Here is a 26,099-nt window from a genome sequence, read left to right as displayed (position 1 = left end):
CCCAGGCCCATGGAAATGACAAAGATTAAGAACTTTTGGGTTGGGCAGGTTACCTAATGGAGGTTCATTTAGAACTTCTCTATAGTTGCCGCTCCTATGGCCAGATGGATCAAGAAGAACCAGAGGGTTGTGTGGTCTACTTAGATTGAAGAGGGCTTTGAAAAGCCAAAGGAAATGTCGATGTCAGCACCAGTGGTGGCTCTGTCCGCCAGCGATGGAGATTTCACAGTGTCCTGTGATGCGTCCCGTGTGGGACTAGGTGGTGTGTTAAGGTAGTGTGGCAGGATGATTGCTTATGCTTCTAGGTAGCTGAAGAAGCATAAGTTGAATCATCTTACGCACGATCCAGAGATGGCAATGGTAATACTTGCACTCGAGATGTGGAGGCGATACCTGTATAAGGTATGATGACAGATCCTTACAGATCGGAAGAGCTTGCAATACATCTTGAGTCAAGAGAGGAGAATCAGAGGCAGAGAAAAGGAGTAAGAGTTGCATAGTCAGAAAGAAAGGAATCAGAACTGCTGAGAGTCAGCAGGAGAGTTATGAAGTCGTCCGCAAGAGGCATGTAGAGTTTCAGTAGCGAGAAGAGTTTTGTCAGAGTGCGCAGCGGAAGCGTGTTGAGATTCTCGAGGAAGTTGAGGTTTGCTGGAGGTGTCTCCTAAAAAGAGGGTGATTCGCTATGGGCGGAAGGGTAAATTAGCTCTCAGATACATTGGACTCTTTGAAATCCTGCAAAGGATTTGAGAATGCATCCCACGAGTTAGGTTTACCCACTTCAATGGAAGAGATCCCTTCGTTTTTCCATGTTTCCACAATATATGAGTTCGTGTCGGGTCCGAGTGAGGTTCTTAAAGGAACCAGAGGTGGAGACCGTAGAGGATCTCACCTATGTTGAGCAACTAGTACGGACTGCAGACACACAAGTCAGAAAGTGTGGAAACAAGGAAATCCCGATGGTGAAAGCCCCTTAGAATCACCTTAAGATGAAAAGTTCACCGGGGAGACCGAGAGTTTATACTCCAGCAATGACCGTGTCTCTCTTTTAGAAGAGAGGTTTTTTTTTTAGGTTTTGCTTGCTTGTTGCTTGCTTGCTTATGTATGTTAGATGCTATGCTTGAGTTGCCTGTTTGTTTGTTTGAACATTCGAGGACGAATGTTCTTAAAGGGGGGAAGAATGTAATACCCGGCTAGATTCCGGCATCGGAATCCTTACCTTCCGGCGGAATCTCCGTTGGAATATGGAATGTTGATGGTGCCAGAGTCTTCTAGAGGGGTAAAATGTGATTTTTAAAATGATTTTTACTGATTTCATGGTTTTAAATGAAAAAGAAGTGAGTCTTGAAAAGAAAAGACCAAGGAGGTTTTTGCCAGGTTCGGCCGCCGAAAGTGAAGTTCGGTCGCCGAACATGAGTTGATTTTGGGAGCGCTTTTGGCCTCCGAAAGCTATGTTTGAGCAAACCAGGTTCGGCCGCCGAACCTCAAGTTCGGCCGCCAAACATGGGGGGATTTTGCATGCACGTTAGGCCGCCGAAGGAGGTTTGGCTGGCCACCTATAAAAGCCCCTCAGACCGAAAATGGGCGAGATTTCTCCCCATTCTCGAGCTCAGGTGTGTTCATGTCCTCCTCTAGTCGTTTTCTTGCTTTTTCTTCAAATCCTTCACGTTTTATAAACTACATGGTTGTTTTGAAGAGTTTTAAAGCTTGGATCAAGGTTTGGAGAGCTTGGAGACTTCAAGAGTTTGGGTTCTCCACATCTCAAGCTTTGGGTCGCACTAACCCTCGATCTTCAAGAGGTAAGTGTGGATCTATGCTTCCTTTTACGTTTCATGAAGTTTTAAGTGAGTTTTAAGAGGTTTTGATGGTTGAGCATGGGTAGAAATGCATGTTAGGGTTTATGTGGGTTTTATGCCCAATGTATGAAAATGTATGTTCATGTGATGTTTGTGTTGGAGTTTAGGTCAGTTTTCAAGCCCCTTGAGCATATGGGAGAGAGTATGCATGATTGGGAGAGAGTATGTGAGGTTTGGTTTGTTTTGATGGTTTTGGCCTATGTGGGTCATAAACTATCAATGTATGTTTTAGATGTTGTTTTTGGGAGTTTAAGCTTGTTTGAACTCCTTTGTGCATGGTTAAGGATGTATGCATGTGTTTGAGAAGTTGGATGCTTGTTTTGGGGTGTATGGAAGGTTTGGGAGGCTTAAAATGCACAAGGGCTGAGTTCTGGATGAACTCAGGTTCGGCCGCCGAAGGTGGTTTCGGCCGCCGAACCTGCCTGAGGATGCAGGGATTGGCCGCCTAACCTTGCCCCCGAAAGTTGAGTTTTGGCTTGAAAGCAGACTTTCGGCCGCCGAAGGTAATGTTCGGCCGCCGAAAGTGCCTGACTTTCGTCTCTGGAGAGAAGGTTCGGCCGCCGAAGGTGCCCCCGAACTTGCCTGGCTTTCGTCTCTGTCTGGGACTTTCGGCCGCCGAAGGTGCCGCCGAAAGTGCCCTGTCCAGCCCTTTCATGGGTGTTTTCTATGCATGTTTAAGTGATGCTTTAGGGGGTTTTTGGGTAGTTGTTTATGAGTTGTTTAGAGTATGTTTGGCACCTCACTGGAGTCCATCTATGTAGGATCGGACCCGAGGAACCAAGGTGCTTAGCAGTGTTAGCTGCTTCAGAGTTAGTCCAGAGCTAGCCAGAGGTGAGTGGAACTAACCCTTATGTTTTAAATCAAATGTTTTCAGCATGTTCAAGCATGTTCATGCATCATGAATACCATGTTATGCAATAGGTTGTTTGCATTAGAATTCACGAATATGATGCATTGCATAATACGATGACAATGATGTAGATGGATACTGAATGATCCTCTAGCCCTCAGTATGTTATGATATGATATAGAATGATATGATATGGCATGTACGATATGATATGAGATGAGAAGTCCAGGTGTGGCCGTATCGCCCCTGGCATAGAGCATGAGAAGTCCAGGTGTGGCCGTATCGCCCCTGGCATAGAGCATTTGAAGTCCAGGCGTGGCCGTATCGCCCCTGGCATAGAGTATTGTTGACTTGTTATGGTACGAGATTTATATGTAGAGGGCTATTGGTGACAGATTCATCCTTGAGGTGACATATTTGTGATGTGACGCATTCCATGATAGCATATGTTAAAATGAACTGTTTTCTTTTATGGTTTCTGCTCACTGGGCTTTTTAGCTCACCCCTCTCCCCTAACCCCAGGTTTGCAGGGTCAGAGATAGTCAGGAGATCAGCAGGTTACGTCCATGGTCATGTTTATGTAATAGAATAGTAGTGGACATGATGTAATGTAAGGCTATGTATTTGTTGTAAAAAGAGTTGTATTGCATAATGATATTATGTTATATGTTCAGAGTTATAGTATTGTGCTTGGCCCGAGTTGGATAATCCCGTTGTACATGAGTTTTATTTTATGTTGTTACATGTGATGGACCGAGTTTGACATAGGGTATGCTGACCCTAGGGGTTCTATGAGTTCCGTCATAGTGCATACACAGGTCAAACTGGTTAAAGGTAAAGTTTTAAATGTTTTATGGATATGTTTGATCATGTTTGGGATTATACCAGCTGTACAGGATGCATAGTAGGCTTGCTACGGGTCCCGGCGGCCTTATGCCGATCTGGATCCTAGCGCCGGTAGCGGTCCGGATTTTCGGGTCGTTACAGCTGGTGTCTTCAGGGATCATTTCGGTCGCTGATTTAGCGGTTTTACACTTATTTTGGATAAATGTGATCCATTGGAAGTGGAGTTGTGAGGGATTTACAGTACTTTAAGATTGGCTTAAAAAAGAGGGTGAAAAAAAATTAAATTATAATATGATTGTGCAGCTGTTGTGATTTTAGTTCAATGACAATGTCAAGGAGTTTTCAGAATTGTTAATTTATTAAGAAATATCAATAGTCTTTTGCAAGTAAGGTTGAGAAGTGGAAGTTAAAAAATTTTTTAGAAAAGCTAATAGTGTTAGTGTTGTAGATCATTTTACGAAATTAGCAATGGTAGGAGAGGCTGAGCTTGTGTGGTTGGATAATCCCGACTGTGAATCTGGCTTATTGCTAAATATATATCGTATTGGAGTTACTTGGTCTAAATTAATTTAATTGTGATCTCTTCCTCCTATATATATAAAAAAAATAATAATATTTAAGATAAATTGTAATTTATCCAATTATGAATATATATTTTAGACTTTGTTCAGCAGCATTTTAAAAATAGTTTTTAATATTTTAATTATTATCAAGAAAATAAATTATGAAATTTTACTTTTAAAATATTTGATCGCTCATTATCTAAATAATTATTCATTATTAAAATATTATCAAATAAGACTTAGTGTAATTTTTTTGTTTAAAGAAAACAGTTTTGGTGACGTATGGTTTATATTAAATGAAAATACTTTTTGATTAGACCAAATAACATAACAAAATTAATTTAGTTGAATCAATTTCATTGTTAAACTTTAGTTTAGTTTGTTTTTAATTTAAAAGTAAATAATATATAAAAATTATATTGGATTTTGTGAAAATTTTAATAAAAATATTTCAGAAATGAAATTTTATATTAATTAAATCCGAATAATATTTGCCCTCAAAATTTGAATTAATAGTGGTGCAAAAAGTGTTCAATATATTAAAATTAATTGAAGAGCATGCAAAATAATTATTTTTATACTATGATTAAATAATAATAGAAAAAAAATTATGTTTACGATGAAAAGAAAAAAAAGAAGACAATGAAAAAGAGAAAGGGAGGACAACGATACTTTAGATTAGAAAATGGAGCTCTTCCCTTTAATGGAGGAAGAAAATTTTCAGAACTGAATATTAAGGAGTGGTCGGCTGTAGAGAATTTTGGTAAATGATTGATGCCTCTAGAATTAGAACATTGCATGGCCAACAATACTCTTAAAATTTATTGATTTAATGATATACATCTTAATTTTATGACAGACTTAAATCGAATTAATTTTTATTGTTTATATTCGATAGAGACTCACGATAGTTTTTCAAAAAAAAAATTTTAAAACGCACGAATTTTAAAAGTGTGATGAGAATTTATCATAAAATTTAAAACGAAAATTTTACCTTTTAGATTTAAGGATTAATTTTATATTTTAATTTATTTTTGATATTTTTATAATTTTATATATTAAATTTTTTATTATATTTTTTAATTATTTATTCTGTATTTAATAATCAATTTCACATTTTAATTATTTTTTATAATTTTACATATTAAAATTTTTTTTTATTATAAATATTATTTTTTAGCTATTTATTTCACTGTTTATGGTGAATTTTATATTTTTATTTTTTTTAAAAAATTTTGCATATTAAAATTTTTTCTATGATAAATAATTTTTTCTCAACTATTTAATACCCACTTTTCAATTTTTAAATAATTTTAATAAAATCTTTTAATTTTTAATCTTTATTTTTATTATTTCATTTTAATCAAATATTATTAATTAAAATTATCGATGAAATTCCACAATCCTATATCATTTGATTTTAATTCAAGTATGCACTATCAACCTAAAAGTCTCCCTTAAAATCAAGAAATTATAAATTAATACCTTACTCATATATTAGTCAAATGGGCCGTTGAATGTCGCCTATCCAACCACTCCTTATTTTTTAAGACTAAGCTCAGTCTTCTTTAAACTTAATTGATCGTTAGATACATGTAAAAGTTTAGAAAAAAAAAATGAGAAAGACTATTTTTATCTTTATCTTTAATTTTATTTTTTTTTAAATTTATTTATTATCTTTTTAATTTTTATATTTATTTTTTTATAGTATAAAATATTTTTTTATACTCCAAAATTAAATTTAATTTCAAGTGTGCATTTACACCTGATAAAAAAAATCTATATATACTGTAATATTACTGTACCAAATTCACAATATACCTTCTTTGCTAATAATGGCTTCACAAGGATCCTATCTTTTTAATAAATTATCCTACCCAATACCTCTTCCATCGTAGAACATTTAAAGCCAAGGAACATTTTATCATTTTATAAAAATTTACAGTTTGAATAAAATTTTGAGTAATATTATTAAATTATTTTTGATTTTTTTTATAAATAATAAATGATAAGATTAATTTATATTTAATTATTAAAATTTTTATAAATTTAGATATTTAATGAATTATAATTATAATTTAATTATTTAATAAATTAATATGAAATAATATCGATATATAAGTATACCTTGGGGCCAAATTATTTTGTCCAAACTCCGAGTCATTTGGAGAAAGTTTTATTGACAAAGACGGTTGCACATTATAGTTAAAACCAAATAACATAACAAAACCTGTTCAGCTCAATCAATTCTGTTATTTAGCTTTAGTTTGATTCGGTTACTAATTTTCATAAATTTTTCAGTTTTTCATTATCGGTTTGATTCGATTTCCTTTTATTGAAAAATCAAAATACGGATATAACTGAATATGGATAAGGCCTTCTAATGTAGATAAGCCTTTCTTCCTTGGTAAGCCTTTCCGTCAAGCTCGGAATTCACTTTATTACATGAGCCCAGCTCCTTAACCCATCTGAAATTGAATCCCTAATCTAAACCCAATACCCACATTCTCCATTAATCAGAGATTCAGTCACCGTCATTCCTTCTTCTCAGCACAGCAGCTGCCCTCCCTTGGCCATCCCAAATTCTCCATAGCCGCTGCAGCCCCCTCCTCGGCACGCGCTGGTCCAGTTTCTTCGCCGCTGCTTCTCTCTCGATGCTGCTCGTTGGTCACACCGCTCTCCCGCTTCTTCTACTCCATTATCGCTGGTCCGGTCTCTCTCGACGCTGCTTTTCCGTCGCATCTGGCCCGTTGTTCCTCCTTTGCCGCTGGTCACTGCAGGTTTGATTTGAATGTTTTTTGGATGGATTTTCGGTATACAGTTCATGTGGAAGTATTTGTTGAAATTTATTGAAGTTTATATGGTTTATGTAGATGGTTTTCTTGGAATAGTATGTGAGATTTGTTGAAATTTATATAAATTATGTGGATGATTGTGTTGAAATTTATACAGTTTCTGTCTTATTTCAGTGCGGTTGTATAGAGGTCTGTGATTTGAATAGGTTTTGTTGATGTAACGCTGAGGTTTTGTTGCTGAATGGGTTTCGGCTGAAACTTATTTTTGTTTATTCGGATTCGGTTTCCGCTGTTCCGGTATTTTGACCTGTGAACACATTTTGTGATTACCATTATGGCAAAAATAGTTAAAGATAATCGGGTTGGGTGGTATGTGGGTAATGATAAACGGATAATAAATATGGGCAGTTCAATCTAATTTTTAGACGGTTTTGGGTGTTGTAGTCTTGTAGATGTAAACAGGTTCGGGTATGGGTATCCAGAATTTTGCGGGTATCCTACTTGGTACTATTCCTATTCTGTTGAGAAGTTGAGTGTTTTTGTGCTTTCAGACTGGGAAGGAAGTAGAAACTGATGGATGGAAATGAAGCATAATTTTTGGGTTCAGAGTTGATTCAGTTTTTCTTAGGCTTTTCAGAAAGCTCGTCCTATTTCTATTAAAGAAGATAGTGGCAGTTGTCTTCATCAAAATTTCCCAATCCTCCCTGAACTCCTCTATCAAATTTGTGGACCTGCCTCCACACTGACGGCTGCAGTTCTTTGAAGTGTAGCCATCAGTGAGTCTCCAATAAGAAAAGTTCCAAACCGTTAGTACTAAATCTCTAGTAATCACTAGCTTAAATCATTTTATCATTGCGTTTTTCTTTCTCTTCAGCCTACTACTATAAGCAAGGGCTTCCATTTTTTGCAGTTTCAAGAATCTCCAGTCATCAAATCAAATGGGTCTGTCTCCATTCAAGCAGGACATTGATGAGCTCATAAATGAATTCGTTGAGGTAGCTGTTACTGTTGCTTTTTTTTTTTTCCTGCCATGTTTAGATCTTTTTCTTCTTGTATACAAGCTTTTTTTAAAAAAATTAAATAAATAACAAGCTTGGAGCTTTGTTAATCCAGGGCGAATCAACAACTTTGGCTGATATGAAGAAAGTTTGGCTCTCTCGGAAGTTCACTTATATCTTTGATGCTATTCCTTCTACCAATACGGCTTTTTACATGCAATCACTGTATGCTCATACTATAAGTAAGCTTTTTTCCCTCTTACTTTTCATCGCACAATACTAAATTTGCATGTGCTAGAATTTTAGTGCATGTGTGTTTCTTACATTAAACACTTGAACATCATATTTCCACATTATTAACCCCTTTTCCCTATCAGTTGTCTACTCTGTGTTACTTTGTATCCTAGTTTAGGCCATAGTTAATCCTTTGTCCTTAGTAGCCAATGTCATCTTTCAGCTTTGTTCTTTTGCCTAACTTTTCTTTCAAATTTTTTATCAGCAGATCATACTGTTGGCCCCTTTCCTTTTTTTCTCCAAACACTTTCTTCATTTCTTTATTTTAGTAATTAAATTAATTCCATATTTTGATCATTGGTTGTAGATGTATTTCTCAGCCACAATATTTTTCTTCGTATGAAGAAGTGCAAGGTTCTTGCAGTCGGTTAAGTTTGACAATCGTTTTCTTACCATGAATGGAAAAGGGCCTTTTTCTTGGAAAGCACTCCTACCATAATCATACTTCATCTTTAGTAGCTTTGATCCAAAACAATGTAACAGCAGCTGTCTAAATGCAAACATTTTCTTTCCTCCTCTAGGGAATGAAATTATGCGAACATTAGGGTGTGTTTACTTATGGAAAACATTTTTCTATTTCCCATTTTCTATTTTCTAAGGAATCTGTAGTTTTTATTTTGTATGGAAAATAAGTAAAAATATGGAAAACATGTTCACCTGTTAATAATAAAAAATCATTTTCAGATTTAAAATAATGAATAATAATCATAATTTTCTTAATTAAAAAAATCAATTATTTGAAAATTTATTTAAAAACTAATTAGTTTTACTTTTAATTTTTTTTACTATGTATTGATAATTTATTCTCTAATAATATAATTAATTTCAAATATTTTTTATAATTATTTAATTTTAGTCATAAAAATATTATAATATATTTTTTTTATTATAAAAGGGTTATTATTTTGCATTTGGAAAACAACTAGAAAACAGATTTTTTATTATAAAGGAAAATTGTGGAAAACATCTTAAAGTTGCTTTCCAAATCATAGTTAAATGTTAGAAAACTCGAAAACTAGTTTTCCAGTTTTTTGTTTGGAAAACTAACACATGTGAACACAAAACTTTATTTTCCAGTTTATTATAAAAGTTTTTCAGAAAACTACTCCAGTTTTCTGTAAGTGAACAGGCCCTTAACCTTGATTTAGTACCACCATTTTCTCTGGATTTCAGTTTCTAACTTGCACCTTAAGTACAATTTGTTACTTATTTCAGTTTCAATCTACATTGCTGTCTCCTGTTATCTGGACAGCCGTACCAAAATGATAGCCCATTAGATCTCACAAAACCATAGTATGATAGGGTCCCTCGTTGTGGATCAGGTTATGGGACAGCAAGTAGTCAATTCAAAACCAGGGAGTGAAGTTTGAGAAGCGGATTTCTTTTTTTGACCTATGATTGTAATAGTTCAGGCTCATTTAGAGAGAATCTGTAATCTCTTGAGTCCAAGAACTCAACTTTTTTCGAATTTTCAATGCCGTCATGTTATTAGATTGCTGCCATTTAAATACAATTGCAGAATTAACCATCTCATATAAAACAGGAACTAAAAGCAATGTAGTGGAGCATACTCTCCTACAATTACAGAACATAATTGCAAATAACAGAGTACTTAAGCACTGTGATCATAACCCCACTATCCATTAAGCTTCACTAAGTCTTCAACTTTCAACTCATGTTTGGACATGATCAAGCTGCATTTTCCCCATGAGTGAACCATTTGTAGACTTGTTGAGGTCTGCTAACATAGTATTTGTAAAGCTATTGGCATTTGGTCCATTTTCTTATTTTGGAATTTGCAATCCACATTTTTTTTTATTTCCTGTCTAGCAATGCTTCCTGACGTTCAATGGTTTGCAGGTTACATGGTCGGTACTGGTTCTTTGTCTAAAAGACTTGGTGCGCTATATTGCCTTTATTGCCTATATGAGACTCAACCATTCAAACCTCCTTTTAAAATCTATCTCTCTCTTGGTAAGTTTGTAGTTACTGCATGAAACTTATATATTGTGAACTCTAATTTGAGTATCATTCATAATGTGAAGTGATTTTTCTACCTTCTTTACATTTGTCAAAGGAAAATGATTTTGGCTTTTTAATTAATTCTCTGACTGTTTATGTTAGATGTAAATATTGACTAGAGAATGTCTGTGTGGCTTTTGATTGGCCGATCAACATAAACGGGTATATAATGTAGATTTGAACTTCTATAGTTTGCTTGACAGAGAGTACTTAAACTGAGCATTATTGTGATTCTTCAATATTACTTTCACAAAATCCTCCACCACCATTACCTTGTATTCAGCTGGGGGAAAAGTTTTCCTCACTGTGTTTACAATATCAATGCAATCAATTTCCTCATCAGTTTATTTTAGATTCTTAATTGGAGTCTGAATATGCTTATGCCCCCCACCCCCGTGGCTTCTCACTTTCTTAAATTATGTTGAATCTTGAGTAATTTAATTGGTGCAGCTTGCTAGAACTGGTCCTTCACTTTTCCATTCACTTCATCTTTCTTCCATGTCTAATCTGACAGGAGAACTGAAGAAAATTAAGGCCCTAGTTGTTGATGCAAAAGAGAAGAGTATAAAAGTTGTACCCACCTTGGTTAACAGAATGCTGGAGAAGAACGTCTTTCTCTTTGGATCTGTAGACTTAAATGCAGGCTCTTTTTCTCAGACGGTGAATCAACTCACAGAGTTGCAGAATGCCCGTGTGCAACTTGCATATAAGAAGTGTGCTTCTGTCACATATATCTATATACATCCATTCTTGAACATATTTGTCATGATCTCAACTACCTCTGCATCTTACTATTGTTTTATTGCTTTCATCTTGACAGGTTATTTGCTAATACTCGCATTGAACAGTTCCTTGACATGGACATGGTAAGTTATCTCATTTCTTTCTTTTTCATTCAGTTACAATTAGATTAATTTTCAGATTTTGAAATGTCTTTCGTTTCAGTTCATAACATCAGACTTTTGATGTAATGATTTATATCCTTCCCTTTAGTTCCCATGATTTCCTCGTTGGTCCACTTCAAATAAGTTTGCTGATTGAACATTTTATCTCATTTCTTATTCTTCCAAATACTAGGGTGCGGAATTAGATTATAACACACTGAAGAAAATGTCAACAGAATATGCAGAGGCCAAGAAGCAAGCCATCCAAGGTATATTCACTGTTTACTTCATTCCCACTTCTCCTCTAGTCTAGCAATATAGGATGATTTTGCATCTCTTTATGGACATATTGTGTATGTTTCTGAATAAACCATTCTGATGCTGCCTAGCAAAGTTGCTAGTTGCTGCACATATTTGAATTTATGCACCCCTAGAAAATGCTTCTCTCAGCTTTCAGCAAGGGCATTTTTTAATGGGACTCTTGTCAGTGAGTTTTTAATTATGTGTCATTCTATGTTTGCTGTTACAGTTTTTCTTATTTTAATTACCTTACCTAATTGCTGAGAAAGTGAACTGTTGATTTAAACCTGAACTTAATGTATTTTATATCCAGGTAATTTGACAAAATTTTGAAAAAAGGCAAAATTTTACTTTTGCATAGCTTAAGCAATTTTTTTGGTATCCCACATTACCTTAACGTTTTTGGCTTAATTTCTTATGAAAGAGGCCAGCAAAGTGGTAGACATCCAAAATATTCAGCACATATCAAATGATAAAGAATTGATTGGAGATGCAGTGGAGAATATCACGGGTAATTGGAATGTCCAAAAGGAAGCATTCTATCAGCAAACAGGATTGAACCAGCATACCACTCTAGTGGAAAGGCAACAGCTTGAAAATCAAGGAAAGCAAGAGGATGATGAATTTGGTCATCACCTGGAACTGCAACTAGTTGAAGATGAGTCACACCAACAGAAGCAAGAGGATGATGAATTTAGTAGTCAATTGGAACTGCAACTGGTTGAAGACGGGCCACAACAGAAGCAGGAGGATGATGAATTTGATCAACTGGAGATGGAACTGTTTGGGGATGAGTAACAAATGCACAAAGAGTAGGATGATGAGGAATTTACTAATGAAATCATGGGCAACCAGGAATGTTTGTTTAGTTCATGTACCTATATAGGCTCATGATTGTTGCTGGCTTATGGAAGCGCCGCAGTTTACTTGTCAAGATCCTATGTTCGGAAAATGGCAATTTATGGAGGAAATTTGGTAGTCATTTGAGGTGTTCAAGTCAACCTTGAAATTCATGTTGGTAAACAACTAACATTCAAGCAAACGGCCCAGCTCATGTGCGAAAACTTGCAGTCATTCGACAGAACCAGTGACCAGCAAGTCATTTAAAGAGGAAATGCAAATTGCAGGTTTATACTAATGGCTTAGTCATGGGAGCAGACCTTTCAAGTTCTGAACAATTACATTCGCTATAAATATTAAATATACTTCCACTGGAGGAATGAACAAATAATTTAATATGATTTTAGAAAATGTAAAGCTTAGACTACTCGCATCGTGAAACCAAAGCTATCATTGCTTCCAATGCATATTGCTGTCCATTTCAGAAACTAATACTACAGATGAAAATGTAGGATTTGGCTTCATTCACGCAGATAGACATATATGTATAGGTTAGAATGTCAAAGGAGAATGGTGCTCCAATAGAGAAGTAAAAGTTGGATTATGGGATGTTGGCATATGCATAAAAATTTTAACTCGAAGTAATGTTAAAAATGTTGTCAAGATCTTGAAACGACGAGAGAGAAAAACCATAGAATTGAATTGTAGAACGAGGAAGGCCTAGGCAATTACAAGTCTTTGTTTGTCGATTTCTTCTTGGCAGATGATGGCTTGTCAGCATCAACCTGTTAAGAGTTATAAAACCTATCGAGTTAAAAAGTCTTAAGTTTCCTACAAAAGCTGAAGCTATAGATTCCATTCTCTAAAGTTGAACACTTGGCCAAAGTTCTATCTCATTATCAGTTCTGCAATTGCCACTTTCTTGCTCGGTAATTGAATTCTTTTTTTCTTCTTAAACAAAACTGTGAATACTGAAAAGGATGTTTAGAAGCAAAAATGTGAAGAGAAGGCAATTTTAGCTCTCTTCTAAAATGTTCTTGTTTCACTTGATCAATCTAAATAGGAAGTCATCATAAAATGTTGATAGTGTTAAGTGTTGATGATTCCAGTTGCTTTAATGACTTGATAACAGAGGCACAGAATGGTAAACCCAAATGATTATAATACAAATACAGTAATTTATAACTAGTCCACAAAAGAAACTTTATTGGATAATGCCCTTCCACTAATACATAATACATTACATGAACTCTTAGGCAAATAAGAGAAAGGAAAATTGAAAGGGGGAATGGTAATTATTCCATAATAATCCCCAAATTGCCAAGCATCTCCCCACATCCAACCCTCCATGATCTACCTAACATAATAATAATACAATAATCTACAACTCAACCTCAACAGCATGAAGTTTACCCTCCTCAGGCAAGCTATCCAAGCCAAAAGTAACCAATCCAGCAGAAGAATCATACACAAACTCAACCACATTGGAGTCCACAATGCACCTCCTTGGTCTAGCAGATGAATAAGCACCAAACTTGCCACACCCTTTAACATCCATGCAAATTTTACCCACCCTTGCGTCACTCACGCCAATGTTTTCATCAAGCTCTGATAGTCTTGCTCCTCCTTTCAGTTCATACTTGAGCCCCTCGATGGCTCCACCAGCGTTGTACATGTCAATGAGCCCAAAAGGTGCGAAGCTAAACTCAGGTGCTAAAACCTTGATGGGTGTCACAGTGAACATGTCATGCCCAAGGACTTCGAGTGACACTGGCAATGCTGAATTATAAGGGAGAATGGTAACTTCACTAGTCCGGTGGAGGTAGACAGCACAGTCACCGTTCCATTCAGAATCTGTGGCTGCTTCAGCAATGAGATGGACATCACGGCCCTTGATGGCTCCTGTTAAAGCACCAGAGATGGTTTCATGGAAAGTATTCTTCCTTTCAACACTGTTCCAGGCTGCACCTTGGCAATTGTAAACTCCTAGAACTCCTGTGTATTTGTTCATGTTCCATATCTTCAACAAGCTGCAACAGAAGAAGATTCTATTAAGAAACTGCACAGATCATAATTTTTAGGACCCTGAAGGCAGGAGATGTCCTAAAGTCTTACCTAACACAATCTCGTGAGGGATCAGAGAACAAACAGTCACGAGTAGGACGGCCAGGCAAACGGGCACGAAGAACAGACCCATCAGGCAGGACCAGCTTCTTTAGTACCTTAAAATCGTGCTTCCCAGGCTCATCACTAGTCACAAAAAAGGTTCATAACATTTAGCAAAACAAAATAGTAATGAGAAGTGAAAAGAATAGTGAATTCCAACCCCAATCGAAGTTAATACCTCACATAGACAGTGCCACCGCTGATGGCCCTGGCAGATGCGTGATATTCAGCAGCTGGATGGAGGGAGTGGAACATATCCCAATCAGGCTGCATGATTTCTCCAAGAAAAACACTGTTGTATGCCACTGCTGCTATGTGGATCGTGTGTGAGACTGGCTCCCGGGGGAAGAAATCATCTGATGCTCTCACCACAGCCGTTTGTTTCGAGCTGTTCCATTTACCCAAATCACATCAGATTAATAACACCCCATTAAAATTCTTCATTCTTCAATCATTAAACAAAAAAGAAGAAAGAAAAAAAAAAGAATAAAAGGAAAACTCACCAATACAATGCATCAGTATTATGACTCATACAAGCAATGCAGCCATTATCAGGGAAGTTCCTAGCTACGGAAGCATCAAGAGCCTGATGATACTGCCGAGTCAACTCCACCCTTCCGCCCAAACCGCCGCCCAGTGTCTCCAATATGCACTGCACGTCCACCTTAACCCCATCTATGCCCGCAGAAGCCAGATAACTATGCAATTCATTGTAGAATTTGTGAACACTCTTAGGATTCATCAACCCCAATCCCTGCACCTTCATTATATCAGTCTTCCATGTTGGATCATTTTCCAGTACTCCCCTTGAAATCATCGGATACTTCATCAACGACCCGTATTCCTCCATTTCCTTCACTCCCGGTCGGACCCCACCCCAGTATCCGATAATAGCGTGCCATACGTATACGTATTTCAACCCGTGCTTCTGTTTTGCTCTGTTTACTATATTCTTTATCCCAACCACTGGGTCATCTTTGTTTTGGAACTTCGAATTTTCTTTGATCCCAGTCAATCTGGGCAACTGTTGCTGTTTGTTCTCGTCGGTTTCCTCCGGTGGGTCACTACCAACTGATTGCCACCCATCGTCGATGATCACAAACTTTGGAGGTGTCCCACCGGCAGCCAAACTATCGAGCCCAGCCTCCACTCCTTCTTGGGTAACTTCGTGGTAAAATGCATCCCAAGTGCACCACCCGAAATAGTCGACGATCCCCGGCAATTTTTTCTCGTGCCGTTGACGGAAAGTTTTTAAATGTAACTTCACCTGTCTTATAGCATCAGTGATCGTACCAAAGGGATCTGTACCAGCGTGAATGAACAGAGAGTGAGAAAACGACGCCGCTTTGGTTTCAGAGTCACCACTTTCCAAACAAAGCTCGAGCTCATCGTTCATGTTCCCCTGCAAACAAGCTCTAAAACATCCTTCAATCAAAGGAAGAAAAACCGTGTAAATTATCTGATTCTCTTCATTTCCGTCGTCGGATTCGAGTTGGGAACCATCCTTAGTCTCGACCAGCAAAAATTGCGTCTCGAGAGGAATATCCCTCCCGTGATCTCCCATTTTCTGGGCCATCCAGTACAGCTTGAAACGGAAACAGGCCATGAACCGGACTTCCCGTAAAGTCCCCAAAGACACCACTTGCCGGCTGTTTTCTTCGTTGAAAACTGCTCCAAGAAATACCCCTTCCACCGGACTGGACGAGGAACCAGACGTCGATACCACATTGTCCGGTACTCCGCTCACGATCGTACGATCCTTCACTATTAGTTTCCGGTCAGATATCCGAACTGCCGGTTTAATCGTCATTGTGTAACTTTCTAACAGTAGTCACTCGGATGCTTCTCTGCAATCATACACAAATTCACATACATTTTCAATACAAAAACAAAACATACACAAATGGGTCGTTATTAGTAACTCAAAGGGCTACTAAACTACCTTAATAACTCAGATTTTCTTGTAATCCAAACAGGTATAAGTATAGAAGGAAAAACAGAGAATTTCCTGGTTGCTCTTGAGAAGAGAACCCAAAAGATGATTGCATTCGCATTGAAGGTAAATGGTTGATATTTATAATGGGGGATTAAGGATTGTTAATGTAACAAGAAATTGAAATCATTTCTTGTGTGTCTCAGTAAGTCTGTGTTCTTCTCAATCTCATTCGCGCAGCTAATACGACTGAGAAAATCACGTTTTTTCCGAAATAATAGAGAAATTAACCTTGACACGTGGGACCATTCCATTCCACTGTTGGATAATGCAAACGTTCCAATTAGGTTTTTCTGGTACAAAGTTTAGCAATAATTGTTTTGTTTGTAGGGATTTGTGTCCACGTAATGTCTTTTGACGTTTGGTGAGTAATTCAACTAAGAAACGATACAAATGGTTAGTCCGTCATGATCATCCCACGTGGCTTCAGGTGCGGTGATTTCTTTTCTTTTTAACGTTACGAATCTCAAATCTAAAGTATTTCATAATTTCAAAGTCAAATTAATAGTGTTTCAATGATTCACTTCATAACCCTCACAGTCCATCCTCTAAAAGCAATTACAAAATTTCATTCTCCGCTCTTTTAGAAACAAATGATAATAATAATAGATTTATTATTACTGAAAAATACTTTTTTAGCGAAGAATATATCACAAAAAATAATTATTTTAGTTTATACATTTAAAAGAAAAAGAGAAATTAGAATTCAATTTAATAAATTAAAATAAAGAAATTTATATACTAATAGATATTATATTATTTTTTAACTAATTAAAGTAAAAAATAATTTTATAATTATCAAATGAGTGTATGACTATTCTTAATATTTTTTATATTCCCAAATCATTTAAACTCTATAGATAATATAGCAAAAATTATGGATTTTAAAATTTGAGATTTTTTAATAATTTTATAATTAATTTATTTAATAAAATTATAATTAATTTTAAAATTTAAGTAAATTTGTAAATAATTAAAAAAATAATGATTGAATTATCAGTTCATCTTCTTTTTAAAAAATTATTTATTATAAAAAAAATTATCTCAATAACTCTTATCAATTAATTAAATTTGAATATATTAAATTAAGAATTTATTATTTAATATTTACATGTGCCATTCTAATAATTCTTGTCCTAATATTTAATATTACTAAAATTTTTATGAACCATAAATAATAAAATTTGTATTAATTTATAATTAAAATTAATTTTATTATAATAATTTTAAATTATTATGGTAATTCTAACAATTTTATTTTTTTACCATCTGTCTCTTATATATAATTTTGTTAGTTTTATATTAAATGTCAATAATTTAAATTAATTAGTATTATTTATTAGATTTAGATACTAAAATTATTTTAAATTTAAACTATAACAGGATTCTTAGTATAAATTAGAATTGTTATTAAAATAATATTAAGTTTTTATTTGATAATATATAATAATACTAACAATTGAATATCAATTTATTTACAAATATAATTTATTGTCTAAATTTTTCATTATTAAAAGTTATTGATTGATACTAAATATATTTTTTTAATTTGCACAATTAAAAAATTTTAGTCAAATATTTTTCTTTAATTGTTTAAAACTATAGTAAAATTAATTAGGTAGTGTTTAACCAATTATAATTATAAATTAAAAAATTTATTTAATCAATTGGATTAAAGAAATTTTAATAATAATAAAGTATTAATTTTTTTAGCTAATTAAATTAAAATATTACTTTATAATTATTAAATAATTTTATAAATAGTTTTTAATATTTTCATTATTTTCACATTTTTTATATTTTTATATATAGTATAGAATATATATTTTAAAACTTGAGATTTTCAGATAACTTTATAATTAGTTTATTTTATAAAATTATAATCTCACTTTAAAATTTAAATATAATTATGAATAACTAAAAAGTTAAAATAATGAAATTAAATAATCTTTAAATTATCAATTCATTTTATAAGATCGTCAAGATTTTATCTATTTAAAAAAATATTTTATTTCAAAAATTTTTATAAATTAATAAAATTTAAAATTTTTATTTTAATATAAAATTGAAAATTTATTATTTTAAGATTTATTTCTTATAATACTTTTTTATATTATTTACTATTTAAATATATTATTCTAATTAATAGTTCATATCTTAAAATTTAATATTGTTATAATTATACATATCTCTAAATTTGTTATTTTTTTAAGCTAACTATAAAATTTATTTAAACAATAAAATATATCAATAAATTTAAGATTTAAATAAAATTGTAAATTGTAAATAATTAAAAAGTATTATGATATTTTTAACCATTATATCATTCCTTTTTTTACTCTTTGTATATAGATTATAAAATTATATTTTATTTTAGATTTATTAAATTAAAATTTTAATTTTAAAAATATTATAAAATTACTTAATTTAATAATAAATGTTATATTTTTTAGATTTTAAGTGTTGTTTAAAACGGAATTAGGTTATAGAAATTCAATATTTTATTTTTAAAATTTTAAAAATAAAAGTTTAAATTATAATAAAAATTTAATTAAAAGAATTATAAATGTGATAAGAATTTAAAACTTATACAGCATAATTTAAATAAAAATTAAAATTAAAATAATTAACAACAATTAGATTTACTGTTTTATTGTAATAATATAAATTTTAAATGGATATTAAGATTTTTTTGAAAAACGTTAAAATTTCTTTTTATGTTTTTTAAATTAATAATTTTTTAAATTAGAAGCATAAAATAATAATTTTTTCTAAAAAATTCAATAATTTTAGCTGTTCTTTCATAAATTTTATTTTAAATTATATAATAAATTTTTTTTAAGTTGAATTTAAATATAAACAGCAACGTCAACCTATGACACAATTTTCAAATTTATACACATAAATAAATATAAAATCTAAAAATTTGATAAATTTACGTCCTGTGGCACCCACAATTAGAAAAATTAAAACATCAATAATAGAGGAATCTAAATGAAAATCCGACAAATGTAAATAATTGATAAATCAATCAAGATTCTTGATGCAATTTATAAAAATAAATTTTCACTCTCACTCAAAGCAATACACACCAAAAACATGAAAAATAATTTTAAAAATTTTGATTTCAAAGTTCTCTTTTATAAGTGTTCCTTATTCTTATATAGTAAGAAGAAAAAAAATAAAACTCTCACTCTCTTAGTCTTGACCGAACCACACACAAGACTCAAGACAAATCGCACACTAAAATACTACATCAAACTCATAAGTGGCAAAATATAAGCCCAAAACATGACTCAACACTCTAAAACTTAGAAAATAAATTATGATTAGAATACAAACCCAAACAAAGGCAAAATAAAATAAGTGTTTAATTAATAAAATATAGCAATTTCATCATAACAAAAATTAATCTTCACAAAAACCTTTATAGATATTCAATTTAGTCTTCATTTTGGCCTATAAGTTTGATTAGGCTTCCTAAACTCATAATTGCAAGTGTTGGATCAAATTTGTCCCATATGAATTGAAGCACGCCCCAAGTGTATTTGGATCATATAAATATGATTTTGAACTCATTTTAGACCCATTGGAATGATATAAGTATGTTCCACATCATTATTGAAAATTTGTCATATTGTATTCTAATCATTCCCTTCTTTAAAAAAAATTCATCCTCAAATCTTTCTCATAGTCATATCAGGAATGGAAGTTTTAAGAATCAATTTATCTTCAAAGACCTCCTCTTAAATAGGTGAAAATAGCATGAAACTTTCGTCATGGATGTTTTCATTAACCTGCACATTAAAAACAAATAAAGTAGACATAACAATGTTTGTCATAGAAAGATCCTATAGATGTAACCTATTATCCTCTATAACTTCCAAAACATCCCCATTTGCCTCATCAATTTCATCAATCATGTCCTTACCATATCCACAACCTTTTGTATAAGCTCATTGATGGAATTTTCAACAACAACTACATTAACTTCATGTATTATAACTTCCTCTTCAATTTCAATCTCCATGGAAGTTGAGATTGAAACTTTAGCCTCTTCTTTCTAATTTTCTTTCTCCATCTTTCTTCCTTATACTAGTTTTGCCAACCTGTTGTTCAAATCCCTATAATAGTGTGAAGGGATGAATCTCTGGTGCATCAACTTTTCATCTCAAACCTGAGACCTATTGGAATTAAGAGTTCTTTGAGGCATTCTTGTAGAAGTGGAAGCCTATAAAACTTTCAAACTTTCCATAACTTTAGTCATCCTCTCAAAAGTCCTATAGAGCCTTTGAAACTCACCACCGACTGACTTCTTAAAGAACTTATAATTATTAGCCATGTTTGATTCACTTTTATCAGTATTTTCCACTATATTCTTGTCTTTACTCATCCTATCTTAAATCAACCAAGAACAAAGAGACTCACAAATATTGTAACGACCCGAAAATCGGACCGCTACCGGCGCTAGGATCCGGGTCGACTTAAGGCCGCCGGGACCCGTAGCAAGCCTAACATGCATCCTGTGAACCTGTTTAATCCCTTACATGATCAACAATATACATAAAAATTAAAACTTTTCTTTCCATATACATCAACCAAACTCAACCTGTGCATAAACATCATACATAACATAAACATAACATTGATCCCTCAGTGGGATCTCATGAGTGCCCCCAATGGGTGGCATAGCATATGTTGAGTTGGTTTACAAAAATCATCATAAAAACTCTCTAAGATCATGTAATAAAAGGGATAACAACTGTAACGACCCGAAAAATCGGACCGCTACCGGCGCTAGGATCCGGGTCGACTTAAGGCCGCCGGGACCCGTAGCAAGCCTAACATACAACCTGAAAACCTGTTTAATCCCATACATGATCAACATCATATATAAAAATTTAAAACTTCTCTTTCATGCATTCTATCATACGCCAAACTCAACCTGTGCATACACTGAACATATACATAATCATAAACTTGACCCCTCTGTGGGATCTCATCAATGCCCCCAATGGGTGGCATAACAAGAGTTGAGTTGGCTAAACATGGACATCCATAAACATTAAGATCATGTATCAAAAAGGGATTGCAATAACTATGGTCAAGCACACTTTTAACCTCAACATCGTTACATTACATATCTATACATCATTATACAATTTGTCATGTCCACATTCTAACTATTACATACACAAGACTTCTTTACTCTTGCTGACCTCCTGGTCTACCCTGTACCTGCAAACCTGGGGGTTAAGGGAGAGGGGTGAGCTACAAGAGCCCAGTGAGCAGAATAATAAAACATTTAAAACACATGATAACATGAAGTGCATCACATCACAGCTAATCACATCAAGGATGAATTTGTCACCAATAGCCCCCTACATGGTCCAACTGTGCCAGGGGCGTAGAATGGGCCTCACTGGTCTTTCTCTTACATAACATAACATAACATGGACCAACTGTGCCAGGGGCGTAGAATGGGCCTCACTGGTCTTTCTCTTACATGGTGCCAGGGGCGTAGAATGGGCCTCACTGGTCTTCCGTGCCGTAACATCATCATCATAACATATGGGGACTAAAGGATCATTCAACATTCATCCACATCATCAAACATAATATGCAATGCAACATATTCGTGATTCTAATGCAAGCATCCTATTATATCTCATGGCATTCATGATGCGTGAATCATGCTAAAACTGATTTATTTATTTAAAGCATAAAAGTCATTCCACTCACCTCTGGCTGAAGCTCTACTGACTCAGAAGCAGCTGAACTCACTGCTGGGGTCCTCGGTTCCTCGGGTCCGAACCTACACAGGCGGACTCAAATGAGGGACCAAACAACTAGAACATTACTCTGAAAACATCCCCCAAAAACCCCCTAAAACACCTCAAACGATCATGCAAAAACATGTAAAGGAAGGCAGAACAGGGCAGGTTCGGCGGCACCTTCGGCGGCCGAAAGTCCCTCCAGAGCCGAAACCCAGGCAAGTTCGGCGGCACCTTCGGCGGCCGAAAGTCCCAGACAGAGACGAAAGTCTCTTTTCGGGGGCAACTTCGGCAGCCGAAAGGCCTGCCTCCCCAGCCATGTTCGGCAGCCGAAAGTTCCTTCGGCTGCCGAACCTAGTTTCTGCCAAAGGGCAGAAACTTGGCTCCTTTATGCACATTTGCCTCCCAAATCCCTCAACATGCATATAACTCATCCAAATCATGCAAATATACATACATTGGCTCCTAGGGGCTTCAAACTAACTTAAACCCCAACTACAACACACAACAACAACACAAATCCAACATACATTGCTCAAAACATAACATTAACTCAAAAACCTAACTATGAGCTAAACATGCATTCTACCCCATAGATCTTGCATAAAACTTACTTTAAACATAAAATGAGCTTAAGATCGGCTCTTACCTCTTGAAGATCGAGAGAGAGACGTCCTAAACTCGAAGGTGGGAGATTTTGAGTTCTTGAACCTCAAAGCTCCAAAACTTGCTTTAAACTCGAAAATCTTCAAAACAAAGTAAAAGCTTGTGAAAAACTTGAAAGATTGGAAGGGAAGAACTCAAAGATGGTGAGGAATGGCGGAAGGACTCATCTTGGCCGAAAATGGGGAAAAAGCTCGCCCGTTTTCGGCTAAGGGACCCTTTTATAGTGGCTGGCCAGGCCACGTTCGGGGGCCGAAAGTGCCTCCGCATGCATGCCATGTTCGGCGGCCGAACTTGAGGTTCGGCGGTCGAACCTGGACTTTCCTCACTTATGCCTTCGGGGGCTTAAAGCACTCCCCAAGTGCATGCATGTTCGGCGGCCGAACTTTGAGTTTCGGCGGCCGAACCTGAGTTTCCTCCAAGGGTGTTTTTATTCAAAAACTCATTTCCTCTTTACTTAAAAATCATCAAAAACATTAAAACATTTCATGAAGACATGGTTTTACCCTTCTAGAGGTCTCCGACATCTGAAATTCCACCGGACGGTAGGAATTCCGATACCGGAGTCTAGCCGGGTATTACATTCTCCCCCCCTTAAGAACATTCGTCCCCGAATGTTCCTCAACTAGCACATGCAAGGCATACAACATAAAAACACATAGAGACTAACCTTAAAAGAGATGAGGATATTGCCGGAGCATAGACTCCCATGTCTCCCAAGTGCATTCTTCCATATTGTGGTGGTTCCAAAGGACTTTCACCATCGGGATTTCCTTGTTTCTCAGCTTCCTGATCTGGGTGTCTATGATCCGTACTGGCTGCTCAACATAGGTGAGATCCTCTTGGATCTCCACATCAGGCTCACTAAGAACCTTGCCCGGATCTGACACAAATTTCCTCAACATTGAAACATGGAAAACCGGATGGATTCTTGCCATTGAAGCAGGCAAATCTAGCTTGTACGACACATTCCCAATCTTTTGCAAGATTTCAAAGGGTCCAATGTATCGTGGGGCTAGTTTACCTTTCCTTCCCAAAGCGAACCACTCCTTTCATTGGAGACACCTTGAGCAATACCAGATCCCCCTCCTGGAACTCTACCTGTCTTCTGCGGATGTCTGCATAACTCTTCTGTCTGCTTGCAGCAGTCTTGATTCTCTCTCTGATTATGGGTACCACCCTGCTGGTAATCTCTACTAACTCAGGCCCTGCCAAGGCCTTCTCTCCAACTTCCTCCCAGCAAACAGGTGATCTGCACTTCCTTCCATATAAAGCTTCATATGGAGCCATCCCGATGCTAGCATGATGGCTGTTATTGTAGGCAAACTCCACCAAAGGTAGATGCTGCCGCCAAGAATCGCCAAAGTCCAGCACACACATTCTAAGCATATCCTCGATAGTTTGGATGGTCCTTTCTGACTGTCCGTCAGTCTGGGGGTGGAAGGCAGTGCTGAAATCCAACCTAGTACCCATGGCATTCTGCAGACTCCGCCAAAACCTGGAGGTGAACTGGGGCCCTCTATCAGACACTATTGAAACAGGAACCCCATGCAGCCTGACAATCTCATCAACGTACACCTGCGCCAACTTATCCACAGAATAGCCACTCCTGACAGGGATGAAGTGAGCAGATTTGGTGAGTCTGTCCACAATCACCCATATGGAGTCCAATCTGTTGGACGTCACCGGTAACCCCACTACGAAGTCCATAGCTATATTCTCCCATTTCCACTCTGGAATAGGTAGCGGGTTAAGCATTCCAGCCGGCTTCTGGTGTTCCAGCTTCACCCTCTGACATACTTCGCAGGCGGACACAAACTGTGCCACTTCTTTCTTCATCGCTGGCCACCAATAAACCTTCTTCAAATCTTGATACATCTTGGTGGCTCCGGGTGAACGCTGTATCTTGCATTATGAGCCTCTCTCATAATGTCTCCTTTTAGCCCTATGTCATCTGGTACACACAGTCGACTCCCATAGCGGAGGATCCCCTTACTGTCAAATCTGAACTCACTGTCCTTGCCTGACTGAACAGTCCTGGCAATCTTCACTAACTCTGGGTCCTCATGCTGTTTCTGAGCCACCTGCTCCAGAAACACGGGTGTCACTTTCATCTGAGCAACCAAGGCACCTGTACCAGACATCTCCAACTGTAGACCTTCATCAATGAGCTTGTAAAACTCCTTCACCACTGGTCTCCTCTCTGCCGTGATGTGGGATAGACTGCCTAGTGACTTCCGGCTTAGGGCGTCTGCCACGACATTCGCCTTACCCGGATGATACTGAATCTTGCAATCGTAGTCACTCAGCAGCTCTACCCATCTCCTCTGTCTCAAGTTCAAATCTCTTTGACTCAGGATGTACTGCAGGCTTTTATGATCTGTGAAGATCTCACATTTTACCCCATAAAGGTAGTGCCTCCACATCTTGAGCGCAAAGATTACTGCTGCCATCTCAAGGTCATGTGTGGGGTAATTCAACTCATGCTTCTTCAGTTGTCTAGAAGCATAAGCAATCACCCTCTCATTCTGCATCAGTACACAACCCAGTCCCACACGGGACGCATCACAAAAGACTGTAAAGTCCTCATCACTAGATGGCAGAGCTAAAACTGGTGCTGAAGTCAACCTCTTCTTAAGCTCTTCAAAACTCTCTTCGCACTGGTCGGTCCACAGAAACTTCTGATCCTTCCTGGTTAGTCTGGTCAGAGGAGCTGCTATTTTTGAGAAGTCCTGAATGAACCTCCTGTAGTAACCTGCCAAACCCAAGAAACTCCTGATCTCCGTCACTGAAGTGGGTCTAGGCCAGTTAGCCACAGTTTCTGTCTTCTTGGGGTCTACCTCTATCCCATTCTCTGACACTACATGCCCCAAGAACGAAATGCTCCTCAGCCAGAACTCACATTTAGAGAACTTGGCATACAAGCCATGTTCCCTCAAGGTCTGCAAGACCAACCGCAGATGATGGGCATGCTCCTCTGCATTCCTGGAATACACTAAGATATCATCTATGAAGACAATAACAAAGTGATCCAGGTACTGACTAAACACTCTGTTCATGAGATCCATGAATGCTGCAGGGGCATTAGTTAACCCAAACGGCATTACAAGGAACTCAAAATGCCCATATCTGGTCCTGAAAGCTGTCTTTGGCACATCCTCATCTCTGATCCTCAGCTGATGGTACCCAGATCTCAGATCTATTTTGGAGAAACAACCTGCTCCGGCTAGCTGGTCAAATAGATCGTCGATCCTTGGC

At 36.0% G+C, this 26,099-nt stretch overlaps 2 protein-coding genes across 4 annotated transcripts; one reads left to right on the top strand and one right to left on the bottom strand.

The window, feature by feature from the left end:
* Positions 1-6,497: 6,497 nt before the first annotated feature.
* LOC110617533 lies at positions 6,498-12,737 on the top strand. 3 transcript variants are annotated; one of them, XM_021760389.2, is made up of 9 exons: positions 6,549-6,892; positions 7,459-7,683; positions 7,818-7,902; positions 8,021-8,147; positions 10,060-10,173; positions 10,736-10,934; positions 11,042-11,087; positions 11,299-11,374; positions 11,830-12,737. In XM_021760389.2, exons 3-9 carry the CDS (start codon positions 7,846-7,848, stop codon positions 12,201-12,203), a joined length of 993 nt encoding a protein of 330 aa, XP_021616081.1. In that variant the 5' UTR covers positions 6,549-6,892; positions 7,459-7,683; positions 7,818-7,845; the 3' UTR covers positions 12,204-12,737. The 3 variants fall into 3 exon arrangements, with proteins under 3 accessions (XP_021616082.1, XP_021616081.1, XP_021616080.1); XM_021760388.2 differs by having other exon boundaries at positions 6,550-6,892; positions 7,459-7,713; XM_021760390.2 differs by lacking the exon at positions 7,459-7,683 and having other exon boundaries at positions 6,498-6,892.
* Positions 12,738-13,387: 650 nt separating this feature from the next.
* Positions 13,388-16,619, bottom strand: LOC110616863 (probable galactinol--sucrose galactosyltransferase 6). Its single transcript, XM_021759366.2, has 5 exons — positions 16,354-16,619; positions 14,915-16,258; positions 14,590-14,799; positions 14,361-14,495; positions 13,388-14,275 (listed from the first exon to the last, which is right to left on the bottom strand). The coding sequence occupies exons 2-5, from the start codon at positions 16,219-16,221 to the stop codon at positions 13,627-13,629; spliced, it is 2,301 nt and encodes a 766-aa protein (XP_021615058.1). The 5' UTR covers positions 16,222-16,258; positions 16,354-16,619; the 3' UTR covers positions 13,388-13,626.
* Positions 16,620-26,099: the final 9,480 nt, after the last annotated feature.

This window comes from Manihot esculenta, chromosome 6 (assembly GCF_001659605.2).
Source record: "Manihot esculenta cultivar AM560-2 chromosome 6, M.esculenta_v8, whole genome shotgun sequence".
Taxonomy (NCBI): domain Eukaryota; kingdom Viridiplantae; phylum Streptophyta; class Magnoliopsida; order Malpighiales; family Euphorbiaceae; genus Manihot; species Manihot esculenta.
The sequence above is the reverse complement of the archived record's forward strand: the minus strand, read 5'-3'. Positions and strand labels throughout refer to the sequence as shown.

Excerpts from the sequence above, each read along its gene's own strand:
- LOC110616863 (XM_021759366.2), bottom strand. The coding sequence starts at position 16,221 with ATGACGATTAAACCGGCAGTTCGGATATCTGACCGGAAACTAATAGTG. Across the intron at positions 14,496-14,589 it reads GGTGGCACTGTCTATGTGAG|TGATGAGCCTGGGAAGCACG; the intron begins GTATTAACTTCG and ends TTTTGTGACTAG. Across the intron at positions 14,276-14,360 it reads CCCTCACGAGATTGTGTTAG|CTTGTTGAAGATATGGAACA; the intron begins GTAAGACTTTAG and ends CTTCTGTTGCAG.
- LOC110617533 (XM_021760390.2), top strand. The coding sequence starts at position 7,846 with ATGGGTCTGTCTCCATTCAAGCAGGACATTGATGAGCTCATAAATGAA. Across the intron at positions 7,903-8,020 it reads TCATAAATGAATTCGTTGAG|GGCGAATCAACAACTTTGGC; the intron begins GTAGCTGTTACT and ends TTGTTAATCCAG. Across the intron at positions 11,088-11,298 it reads AGTTCCTTGACATGGACATG|GGTGCGGAATTAGATTATAA; the intron begins GTAAGTTATCTC and ends TCCAAATACTAG.